The 13,256-nt window shown below is 36.1% G+C and overlaps 1 protein-coding gene across 1 annotated transcript; it reads right to left on the bottom strand.

Annotated features, from left to right (window-relative positions):
• Positions 1-3,497: 3,497 nt before the first annotated feature.
• Positions 3,498-12,762, bottom strand: c1qtnf1 (C1q and TNF related 1). Its single transcript, XM_016572311.1, has 4 exons — positions 12,599-12,762; positions 6,001-6,143; positions 5,805-5,914; positions 3,498-5,234 (listed from the first exon to the last, which is right to left on the bottom strand). The coding sequence occupies exons 1-4, from the start codon at positions 12,620-12,622 to the stop codon at positions 4,684-4,686; spliced, it is 828 nt and encodes a 275-aa protein (XP_016427797.1). The 5' UTR covers positions 12,623-12,762; the 3' UTR covers positions 3,498-4,683.
• Positions 12,763-13,256: the final 494 nt, after the last annotated feature.

Below are 13,256 nucleotides of genomic sequence, written 5' to 3'. Positions count from 1 at the left end.
GTGTTTAAACGAGGCATTTTAGGTAGGCGTGGTTGACTCTTAACTTTTATAAAGAATATCTCTTTGGATTTGAGACTTTAGTCTTTGCAACTTTACAGATGTTCTTTATGCACCAAGAGCTTGTATCACTCCAAAGAGAAAGGAAAAATTTAAACCGCATCATATGACCCCTTTAATATTAAGCCTAAAATGTGTTTTAATGTCACTATTGATGAGGACTGAATAATATCAGTCTTTCAAGATATTTAAAGTGTACTTAAAGTGTACTTGCAATAGTTCCACTTTAGCACAATCAAATATACTTCAGTATATCTTTAGTTGGACTTCAGCACTAATTCTGCACAATTAAAGTGCACATTGTTCCAATTTAGCAGACTTTAAGTATACCAGTTTAGTATACTAAAAGTACAATTGCAGGGTATTTTTATTAAGTACATAAATATGCAAATGTATTTATACTTGGCAATTATTTCAAATACATTTTAGTATATTTATTTTCCAGTAGGGTGGTGTAAATCTAGCATCAGAACACATACTCTCCTATACGGTTGCAGTTTCTCTTACACATTGTCACAGTGGCTTGTGACACACTGAGTTAGTGTAAGCTTAACTGGCTTAAAAGAAAAGTACTCTCGGATGACACCTTAAAAGCACTTTAAAAGCGAAAGAAAGTGGGTTGTTCAGTTGAGTGCCCAGAAAGAGCGTGTGCCTGCTGAGTAAACACCCCCTCCTCCCCAGCAGCATCTGATGGCCCTTCCAGATAAAGAGCCATCACAAGAGCAGCACACATCATCAGCATTTTACCCCAGTGCTCTTTAATGGGCAGGACAAACTCTGAATCCATTGCCTGTCGATGCATTTTATAGCTGCAATCAGACTAGGACCTGATGACTCTAGTTTTTGTAGACAAAATAGTCCTGTTATTGGTTAGATTGGAAATTGAATTTAAAATGATCTCCAGTGAGTCTTTCTTGGTTGACTGCTGACTCTTGATACAGTCATTTTTCTGTACCGTATTCAGATCATTATCTCAAAGTAATTCTATTCATTTTGAATGACCATATAAATTCCCATACGGACAGCCATTGAAAATATCCTGGAAACTTATTTACTCACAAAGTTGTATCAGAGAAAGAATCAAACTGTTGTATATACTATAAACTGTAATTAATTCCGTAAAGTGCCTCACCATCAGCAAGTTAGACAGTAAAAAAAGGTTTCCAGGGGAGTGAGAGCTAGAGATTCAGTAACTCTCTCATTTATACTGAGAACATGATTTAATCCAGCGAGGGAGATAAATCTGTGGAAAATGGTGAACACTGATCAAGTTTAATCACAAGATGGAGACAAAATTGCGAAACTGTTTCTGCAGACAGGCTAGCAGTTGCTGTTGCTGAATGTTTAGCAATATATTGCCCAAAAATGAACATTTTGTCATCGTTTACTCATGCCCAGTGTCATTCCAACCCCCATATTTTCTGTCTTCTACAAACCAAAAAAAGGACATTTTAGTAGGATTTTCAAGCTTTTTTATATACAAGAAATGTGGATGGTGATTTATGCTGACAATTCCAAAAAGGCCAGGAAAGTATCATAAAAAAAACAGTATCATATGTAATTGTGTCATATTCTCTATTCTTCCAATTAGACATGTTAGTATTACTTTTGAATGCCATCCAGTTAAGTTTTAAAGGTCAACACAATTGGCTGTCCGAATTAAATATATTTTATTTTATATTTTGGTCATTGTATGGTAAGTAGGCCTATATTACAATCCACGTACTGACAACTACAGATCAGAAATATGAAAAGTAAGTATTTTTATTTACTAATGAAATAATATGGAAATGTTTTACTTTTCTTTAGGACTATTCAAAATTAAAGGAATATGAAAAGGGGAGATGAAAATTCTGTCATTTTTATGTAATTCCAAACCTTTTTCTGTGGAAACCAGGAGAGGATATTTTAAAGAATGTTGGTAACCAAACATCTTAGGTCAGTTAACACTGACCACTGAAAAAAAAAAAGAAAGGAAAAAAACCTGGAACAACATGATAGTGAGTAAATGATGACATCATTATCAGTTTTGGGTGAACTGTCCCTTGAAGACCTTTTTAACTGCACCACTAGATGGCAACAATTAGCTATATTGGTTAAAGGAGAGAACAGAGTAATAGAAGAGACATGAATGTGCAATTACAGAGATACAGCATGTTACCAAAAAATGTTAGAATTGCTTTCATTTTAAACAACTGCAGATATACAGAAGGGTTACTGGATCTGTCAATGCAGCATCACAAGTTACTAAAATCTGCCCCCCTCCTCATACTCCAGAAAGCATTTTGCTCAGATCTGAACAGACCAGAGAAACAGCAGTCACCAAATTCGACAAGGCAGCATTAGAAGTTAACAATATCTGTTACCCCCCTGTATTTCACACAGAATAGCTTTATGTTACTCATTTTACTCTGGTGATGTCTAAGCTCCTCTGTGTTGTCCCTTAGGAAGCATTCTGCTCTGATGTGAACAGCTGCAGAGATAAAGCAGGGTCACCAAATCTGACAAGGCAGCATAACAGGTTAATGAAATCTGTTACCTCTGTCTATTTCACACAGAATGGCTTTAAAATGTTACCTAAATTCATTCTGGTGATGTCTTCCCTCTTTTGTTTGATATCCTATAAAAAAATTTTCTTTAATGTGAACAGCTGCAGAGATACAGCAGGGTCACTAAATCTGACAAAGTAGCATAATACGTTACCGAACTCTGTTACCCATCTCTATATCACACAGAATGGCTTTAATGTTACCAAATTCACTCTGGTTATGCCTAATCTCCACTTTTTTATCCTTGAATGCATTTTGCACAGATGTGAACAGCTTTAGGGTCACTGAATTCAACAATACAGCATAACAGGTTACTGAAATCTGCTACCACCCTTTATTATACCGTTACCACACAGAATGGCTTAAATGTTACTCAAATTCACTCTATTGATGTCTAATCTTCTGTTTAATATTCTTAAAAGCATTACGCTCTGATTTGAACAGCTGCTGAGATACAGCAGGGTCCATTTAATCCATAAATGTAGCATACCAGGTTGTTACCCCTCTCTATTTCACTCAGGATATAGCTTCAGTGTTAAATTGGTCATGCCTGCACTTCTATCCTCTATATTTTAGATTGATATGAAGAGCTACACATATTCACACACACAGCATGGTCATAAAAAGTTAATTAAAAGTTACCAAAATCTGTTACTGCTCTTTATTCTTAAATATGTCTATTGTTCACCAAATTAATTTAATCTTTAATACGCCCATTCGGACATTTGGATGGACTTTTTTTTTTTATTAATGTATTTGATGCATAAATAACAATCAGATAGATAAAACAGACCAAAATGCAATAATGATGATATAGCAAGCAATGGCACTCAGACATTTTGTCTAAAAAAGATTGTTTATTGAAATAAATGAACCTGTTTTACAGCACCACTCATTTATTGCAGCTTTTTAACATTTAATGAACAGTGACCTCCAGGTCACCAATTTGACTGTCTGACAAAATTGACAATGAACACAACATTTACAAATTAACAATAATAATAAATGTGCTTCCTGCTGAAGCCCCTGTTAGTCTTTTTATAGAAACTTGCTGTTGACCACAGTAACCTGGTTCTTTCAAAAACTTTCAAAATAATGAGCTTTGGTTAAGTGCTAATAGTCCAGTTCATATTCTTTTTTATTTTATAGAGACCTTGTGCAAAACAGGAACAGATTTGTATAAAGTCTTACAATTACCGCTGTTTTAAAGCATAAATTTGTTCAACTGTTATCAAATTCACAACGTACTTATTTATATGCTGATATGACCATGAAGTCTTACCGGTGCATCCATTTATACAAATGTAACATTTATAATACAATACATTCAGAGATCATTATTAATCATAGTTACTCTAATTGTCTGTAGCATGGACAGTAGCCCATTTTCTCATTCTACAATACTGTAAATGATAAAAAATATTTATTTACTAAAATATTTGACATAGATCACTGTTTTAGTTTAGTTTGTTGGCATTATTTAAACTTTTCTGAAATGATGGTACTTCGGCATCTTTTCTGATTTAGTGATTTGAACGTTGAACTGAAATTGCATTATTTCTTGAATTAATCCTAAATTATAATTGTAGCACCATTTTCCATTTTCTACAACCAATTTAATACTGATTTATAGCCGGATATATTATAATAGATATAATACAATAATTTCAAGTAATCTGTTAAATGATTACTGATATAGCTACACATGAAAAAGGCACCCGTAGATGTTGTGCAATAACTCTGTTCAAATATGATACTGTTGTCTTTATATGTATTTATATGATACTGTCATTAATTTGTTTTTTAGATTGTAGATATAGATTTGTATTGATTTTAATATTACTAGTGCAATAACCTTTACCATGTTTGTCAAATAGCACTAGCCTCTGTAACAAAGTTAAAGATGGTCAGACACACAGGACACTCCAGCACTGGATCATAAAGATAAACCAAGGTTCCTCCTGAAGTACCATGTAAAACTGTTAAAAATATATTACAAAAAAAGAATAACAAGAAATTACATCTCATTTAATAGAAACTGTTACATAAATCCCTGCTGTCCATAGATTGTCTCTGCTTAACCCTCTGACTTTGCCTTAATAAGGTAACCACTAAATGTGATGTAGGTGTCAAAGTCATCACTGAACACAGCGTTCTCTCTCTCGCCCTTATAGAGCCGAATCCACACCTGGTCATCCCTCTCCAGCTCCAGCATGAGGCTCTGGCTCTGCATGATGGAGCGATCGCTGGGCTGAGCGTACAAGATGGCCATCTCCTGCTCGTTCTTCATTAGATGCAGGTATGTTTCCTTTTGGTTCCAAGAGTGCGCATTCAGGCTGAAGAAATAAATGCCTGGGACGTAGCAAAAGAACTTGCCCGTGAACATGTTGAAGTGGCCGTACAAGTTGACAAACTCTGTGTCAAAGATCATGGTTTGGTAGTAATCGTTACTGTGAAGCGCCTTCTTGCGGCCCACGGAGAAGGCAGCATAGTAGGACTTACAGGGTTCTCCGGGAGCACCAATGCTGCCCTTGTTTCCCTTCACGCCATGGGGGCCTCGGGGTCCACTTTGCCCAAACTTGCCCATTTTCCCATAAGGTCCTCGCTCGCCAGTGTCTCCCTTCTCCCCTGTAAGGGAAGGAATGTAGTTGCGAATGGTAAAAAGTTCAATTTGGCTTAAAGTTTTTACTACGATCATTAAAAAGGCCTTTACATTCTTAATCTCTGATTTATCATGCCTTGCTTCCTGAAACTTAATGTTCTGGTCAAGCTTTGGAGGGTGTTTTATTAAACATCCACTAATTAAAAATTATGACTCTCAAATGGTCTTGTTTGTGTGGAGTGTTGTATAGAAGATGGCGCCAATCTCACAGCCATTACTCTTCTGTTGTTTGTGACAGTTTGGCCCATAAAGTCACTTTCTGTGGAGGTTTGTCCTTTTTGGTGCATGTTTTCCTGCCCACAGAAGCAGCCTGTGATTAACCAGGCCTGACCTATGTCATTCACAGACAGTGAGATATTTAGCTAAGACTAACGTTGACCCAAACAACTGTATACAGTCAAAATAAGTCAACAGATTATGTAAGTCGTTCTGTAAATGTAAGCTTTTGTACCACGATTATCCTTAAAATGAGAGAAGTTTACCTCATGAGTTCAAAGCCAGAAAACATTTGAAGTAGATTTTCACATATTTTGTACCTTTTAGGATGGTGATGTTTATCTGTGGCACAATATTGTACTGTGGGTATGGACTGGCATACTGTGGGGCCTCCTCTGCAGGGTCACAGCACCGCCTGCACTCTGTTCCACTAGATTCACAAAAGGTTAGATAGATAGATAGATAGATAGATAGATAGATAGATAGATAGATAGATCGATCGATCATGGAACATACCTGCCATCTCTGTAGTATTCTGGGGATCTCTGGTTTTCTCTGGGCTCATATGTGTCTTGGCCCACATCCCGGTATTGTGCAATATACGGCTCAACCCATTTGGCAAACACCACCATCAGTAATACCAGGCTCGAAACCAGCATCTGAGATGAAAATTACATCATTATTTGGATAGAGGTTTGGAAAGAATAATTATTTGGATAGAAGAATATACCAGAAAACTGGCATATTCTTTTATTTATTTATTTATTTTTTTTGTTAAAAACAAAAAAACTTTTATTCAGCAAAGACATATTGAGTTAATTAATTTGCGACTTAATTAATTTGCTTCTTAAGTAATGGTTGCTGAATATAAAATGTTTTGCCATCACATGAATAAATTACATTTTAATATATATTTAAATAGAAAACAGTTATTTTAAATTGTAAAAAAAAAATTAGCATTATGATTTACATTATAATTTTACATTTTATTGTATTTTTGATCAAATAAATGCAGCTTTGGTTAGCATAAGAGACTTCAAAAACATAAAAAAATCTTAATGACCCTAAACTTTTGAACGGTAGTGTATATATCTAAATTTCAATAACAACACAATAATTTAATCAGATGAAGAAAATATGCTAACTGAACAAAAAATCAACACTTTAACATCGAGAGAGCTAAAAATATATATATTACTTAAGTGTATTACAGAAATAGTATGCAAGGACTTGATTTGAAATTCCTCTGAGCACAATCATTAATCTCTGCACATTCATGCTACATCAGAAGTCACATAAATAGACTTTTATGTACACGGTATCACATGTTTAGGCCTTGTGCTGTTGGATGGTCAGGGACATGATGGGAGCACTGTGTTATAACATGACAGTATCATTCTTGATTCATGTTATGTATCAGCAACTGACCTGCTTTGATATTCAGCCTGTTGCGTTTGGCTGATAACAACAACAAAATTGTTTTCTATGTAGAAATCCAACCATCATTGTGGACTTTCATAAACAACAATCAGGTGATGAAAGCTAATGAAAGGCTCCCACAACATTTTTTGTGATTAGAAATTCTCTGTGTTATAAGAAATCATGAAAATGTGGCCTGAAATGTTATGAAACCAATGACAAAGACGTCTTGGAATTTATTGTCCTATTTTAAACTGGCAATCACACTAAACCACTATTTCATATTTTTTCCCTTCTCATGACACCACGACTCAGCCCTTTTGAAACAGTGTTTCCAAACCATGAGGCAGAAAGGCATGTTACAATCAATGATGAGCAGAACGTATTACACTTAATGAAGGAAGACATGAGACAAAAATTCACTTAAACTTAAGAGTCTTTTAAGGCCAGTTCTGTCTCAGTCCTTCCTTAGTCTGTTGGTGTTGGTAGCTTTTCCAGTAACTTTTATAACAAGTAGCAGTATAGAGTAAATGCTTGCAGTTTTTTCGCACATACAATTCTATCTCGTATGTAGCACTGGTAAGTGATTTAAATTCATTTTCAGGTTCATTCAGACAGTTCATTTGAGTCTTTGCAGGGGAATTTATGTTTTTATTGTCATATTGAAATATCTAGTTAAATGCTGCTGTTCATAACTGTTTTTGATTCAGTTAAATACGGTAGGATTTTTGCTGATTTTATTATTACATTTGATGTATCTGTTCAAGTTTAGGGCTGTCACTCTTGTCGCTGTGATAGTTTAATCCTGCACTAATATCAAGTAGCAGCTAACTACTTTTTAATTGGTTAGCTAAAGTACTGTAAATGCATAGAAAATCAAATGTAATCCACTGCTTCAACAATTATATTATCACAGGTCTTTATACACATGCATTTTAAATCTAATTGTGATTCCTTCCTTGCTAGCTGTCTTACAAGAAAATTTGTTTGCATTTTTCCCATTTTCTGTGCTTGGGGACATACTGAAAAAAATCCCACAAAGTTGAAAACGAGCCCACATATTTTGTGAGATAGCTGCAGCTAAATGCTCAACTATTCAAAATACTTAACAACCCAGTCAAGGCCAGCATGAATTCCAAAAGCTAAATGTGGTGAGAGTCAAAACACATCTACTTATAAAAGATTACAAATACTGTGACCATCAACATTTTTCTATAAAAACAGTTTGTCCATAAGGAATGTAATCAGTATGATCATAGAAATCCCCAATCCATGGCTAAGTAGTTGTCTTTTTTGCACCATCAAGATGTGCAAGGTGTGTGTATGTGTATACATACATACACACACACACACATACTGTATACAATTTCTCATTGTGGAACAATTATGGTGAGATCAAAAATAAACAAAAACTAAATAATGATAGGGATATTTTATACACAACAGGTACAAGTAGCGATAAGTGCACTAAATATACACTGTAACAGTTAGATTACAGGCTGTCATCATATTAGTTTTGTAGTGTCCAGCTGTGCAGTGTTGCAGCACTACAGGAAATGACACGCACTAAATAATTGCACAGTAGGTCACATAGTAGCATATAAACATGCCTGTGGTTTCATGGAGTGTGATCATTGATATTATTAAATAACCTTTTACAGAGAGTGTTTGGTCTATGTTGATAGCATGGATAATCTAGTTATTATCTGTGTAAACATGTTTCATTCTTTATTTTTTAGTGTTTTTGAGCCGAGTATTACATATTTTGATATGGTCACTCACATGATCACCCAGCCCTCGAGCCATGCAGCATGTTGACTGTGCACAATCCAAACATGCCATAAAGTGTTTAAAACTATAGACTGCACATAATACTGAGATGAATAAGAATTTCTGGGCCCCACCACACTGCGTGACCCGTCTCAAATCATGAGGTTGAAGAATGAAGTGCCATGTCCCACTGTTTAATAAACTCACTCAGATGAAACCTGTGTTCTGAGTGTATCTGTGTGTTTTAGATGGATGTTTAATGCAAGAAGGGGTCAGATCACTCACTTCGGTCTGAAGTTCAAAGACGTTTTAGGGTAGGGCTTTGAGGTTGTGCACTTCTAATCCTCCATAAGCTTATGATGTGTTCACCTGGGTATCATCTGACCATCTTTTTTGCACTGCACATATACGTATGTGTCTATAGGAATGTTTGTGGTGTTTCAAAGCAGAGGCTTGGTAAAGGAAGTCAGATGTTATTTGATGCTATTAAATGATATATTTAATTTTTTATTTTAGTTATTTACATATCTTTATATATCACATTTTTTTCATGGATTTTTCTTGTTTCATTTGACTTTTAGGCTTCAAGTAATTGGTAGTCAATCCGTCCAGAAGTCCTGTTTTATATTATTTCCCTTTTGCTTCTGTTTCCTTGATTATCCTCGTTTTCATGCTCAGCCATGTTTACAGTCCCACATCTGATATCCTGGCATTAGAATCCCTCTCCTTCCTGCGGATGTTGGGGTCTTGAGGTCATGTTTACATGTTCAGCACATCACTGAGTCCTCCTTTAGCTCAGGCCCAGTCTTCTTGGCTCAGTCAACATCTACCCTGACCTTTTTAAATGCATTACATAAGCAGAGTGTTTTTTCTCCCTTCGTCTCCAGGGAACACCACGCTTCAAATCATAAGCATCCAACCGCTATTTTTCAGAACATCTAAAAGTCCCTGAACCCTCTGTAGGTTTGAAACTATGAACGGCGAGCCAAGAGTCAAATGCATAAACATTTGACTGTTTCTTTAGTCATATACCATAACCAGATTTGCCCATTGAAGCCTTGTTGTACCAAAAGTGAAGTATCTCAGTCACATGAAATCACAGTTGACCCTATTTACTTTATAAACGCACGTTGCTGGTTGTATTTTGAATGATTAATGGAAGCATTTTATTTTACTTAACTCCTCAAACTTGAATCAAAATGGAATAACTTGCATTTTACTGTTTGAAAAAAACTGGGAGTTTAGATCAAACAGATTCCAATTCCGTTTAGTGCCACTAGTGGTGCTTAAATTACACACTTCCCCTTTTTGAAATAATCATGATATTAATATACTTGTTAAACATCATAAAAGGAAATAATGTTGGTATCCTTCCACATTCCTAAACTGCAAACAGCCACTGAATGTGTCATAACAAATAGCCATTGTGTTATCACAACAGATTATAATAACTATTTACTAATCTGCGTTGTGCTTTTTGTCATCCCTACACAATTCCGCAGGCATGCAGTGGCGTGTCTGATCTACGAGGTGTGGTTTTGGTGGATTTTCCCAGTGGAAAACAAGTGTGTGGTCTCGGGTCATTGATCCTGTTGAATCCAACATCAATAAAAGTCGGCCAATTCTTTGTCCTTCTGCTTTGGTGTTTGGTTCTGGATCATATTGAAGGTGAGGCCCACCAGGTGCACTGTAACGCTTTTCTAAATTCTCCAGTCTGAGGTCAGGAGCTGAAGATAAACACTGGGGTAAATAAGGACTCTTTGGCTATAGAAATGAGGTACTGTCTCCATTCTTGGGTTTGGGTGTGTGACCATACGCACCCCAGTGACCTACTTTCAACCACATACTGAATACTCTGTGCTTCTGTCACTAGTCTTGCACAGCTGAAGCCCCCATATGCCAGGTTCAATCTACCATGTACCCTTTCCTACTGTAAATGCTGTTTTTCTCACATTCATAATCTTTCCAATTCTTTGCAGCTGTTTTGTAATATAAATTCTTTAGAGGAAGTTGAACGAACCTCAGGGAATGAAAGTGAGCATGGTCTATTAGCAGAGTAAGTAAACGTCTATCTTATTAAAGCAACAATCTTCTTTGCCTTCAGAACTTACAATTAGTTCCTCGAGTTCATACGGATGCTAGTGTTATCAGAAAGGACAAGCACTTGAAACACAGCTGGTCACAAGTAATTTGAGTGCAAAAGAGTAAACTTTTCCAGGTTTTTTTTTTTTTTTTTAAATAATAAGCTCATACCAACCTTGTGGAAAGACACCAGCGGCCTCTCCAGTCCCCGGTGGGCATTTAGGTGAAGGAGTTCAAGAATTAAAGTGACAAATTATGGTTTCAATGTCTTATTGCCTTGACTTTATAAGCACAATTATGGGCTGCCATCAAACACAATAAAAATATACCATCAAATGCCAAGCTGAATGTAAGGAACTGTGTTTGAAATGGAATACTTGCCACTTACTGAATACTTAGTATACATTGTATAATGCATACTATTTTACTAAAATAATATTTGAAACAGTATGCATTATGCAAGAACAAAACTTCTAAATAGCAGTATGCTACATTATCACATGAATTCATATTATACATAATGTATCCTGCTGAAATGGTGAGAGTATAATGTTAGTATGCTTTCCGAACTCAAGCATGGGAGTACTTGTGGGACGTTACTCATGTGACTTCAAGGAAGAGTTTCCTCAAACTATTCATGCACAGAATCCTACACTACATAGTAATTTCTCAAGGGTTTAACATTGTTTAGAAATACCATTATTTTTACTTTAAACTAGCAATAGACACCACTGGATTTGGTGTTGACATCAAAGCTCAAACATTATGTGTGGTTACTTTGAAGTCTGTGTGGCATAACACTGAGGCCAGATTCGCCCTTGACCCATATAAGCCACTTTGTCTGAACTTAAACATCCACCATGGTTCAGTGAACTAGGCAAAAACATTCATCTTCAACTTATCTTTTGCAACCCATTTAACTTCCACATTGTGACATATTTGAAAATGGAAAAAAGGGTATTGTTGGACTTTTTATCTACTGTTGAACCATTCCCTGATAAACCACTGCTCGCTGCCAATAATATTTTAGGAGGGGCCATATACGTAAAATTTAGCAAGAAAATCTGCTACACAACTTTTGTTATGTAGTTTGGAAAATTTGGTGGGGTTAAAAAGCAATCTGGTGTAGCACTACTCTTAATCATGTCATATTTCGACTCTGTCGCACTTGCAGGAGATGAGGCCATTTGAACTTGGCTTTGTGATGGCATGCCTCAAGAATTCCTGTCCTAGTTTTGGTTCCTGAACTCTGTGGCAGTGCTAATCTTTCCATAGATAATAAAAAAAAAGATTTATTTTTGTCTTCATGAAATTTACCATGATAAAACTACATTGCCTATGATTTATTAGATAATCCTTAGGGGCAAGGTGGGATGCATCACTAGCAGAATGAATTACTTTGTAATATTAAAACCACATGAAACCCAGGGCGTTGTTACGTTAAACCCAGCTGTGTCTTTTTGCTTTGCACCTGCTATTAAAATTTATATGTGTACATTTCTAAGCTTGTTTGACTTAACAATCATCTTGACATTGCTGCCATCTCTCAAAATAAAACACCTACATCCCTAAACATTTATGTGAATGAGCAACCAACAACAGATAAAGTTAAATAATTTAACAAGTCACACAAAAAAATGTGAAAAACACATAAATCTGGCTGTTATTGTCCAAGCATGTTGTTTTGCACTAGGATTCCGTTTCATTGGCATCTGGAAAAAGTTTTCACATCATTGCACTTGCCATTATGTGTAACAATGTAATTTGTTTGAACAGTTTACATAAAAAAAAATTAAATGGCATGCACTACTAGTGTAAATTTCTATCCTAATGTGTCCCCTACCTTAATTTTAGCAGGTCCAAACATGAGGGTCCACAGAAGCTCTGTTGGGCTGCACTGAGGATGCTTGCGTTGACTGGGCCGCACTGCTGTGTGTCTCTGAGAGTGTTATAGCCTGTCAGCGTTTTTAAGGCATCTCCCTCCTGCACTCCCAAACTCAGCATGCCATGAGGAGCCAGGAAAAAAATGCAGGAAAGGAGGAGAACGGAGGGAGGAGCATGGAGGCATCCAAGAGGGTGGGTGAAATGAAAACAACAAAAAGGACAAAGTGAAAAGAAAAGAAACCTTCCAAAAAAAAAAAGGGGCCAGAGTGGACCAAATGGATAGAAGGAAATGCACAAGGCTATGGAGAGAGAGAGAGAGAGAGAGAGAGAGAGAGAAAAGAGCAGCCACCACCTTGTTCCCAGACTTTTCAGACAAATGTTAAGTAGCTGCTGACAGTTCCAGAGAACCTTTTAAAGAACAAGATTAGCATTTTAATGACCCAAACATTTCAGATAATATTACAGGACTGTAAAAATAGCATTGTAGGCCTAATATATTGACAGCAAACTGAAATACACTGAAGATTATATGTAATATAATTTTGATTTGTTGACAGTTTGCTCTTTTTAACTTGGTCTAGAATGCCTATATCATCAGTTAAAGCTGAACTTTAAGT

Source organism: Sinocyclocheilus rhinocerous, unplaced genomic scaffold (assembly GCF_001515625.1).
Source record: "Sinocyclocheilus rhinocerous isolate Xijiao unplaced genomic scaffold, SAMN03320098_v1.1 scaffold140, whole genome shotgun sequence".
Taxonomy (NCBI): Eukaryota; Metazoa; Chordata; class Actinopteri; order Cypriniformes; family Cyprinidae; genus Sinocyclocheilus; species Sinocyclocheilus rhinocerous.
This window is presented reverse-complemented; position numbering and strand designations above follow the sequence as displayed.

Coding starts and splice junctions, on each gene's coding strand:
- c1qtnf1 (XM_016572311.1), bottom strand. CDS start 12,622: ATGTTTGGACCTGCTAAAATTAAG. Junction 6,144..12,598: donor TTGGACCTGCTAAAATTAAG/GTAGGGGACACA, acceptor TTTTCATCTCAG/ATGCTGGTTTCGAGCCTGGT. Junction 5,915..6,000: donor GAATACTACAGAGATGGCAG/GTATGTTCCATG, acceptor TTGTGAATCTAG/TGGAACAGAGTGCAGGCGGT.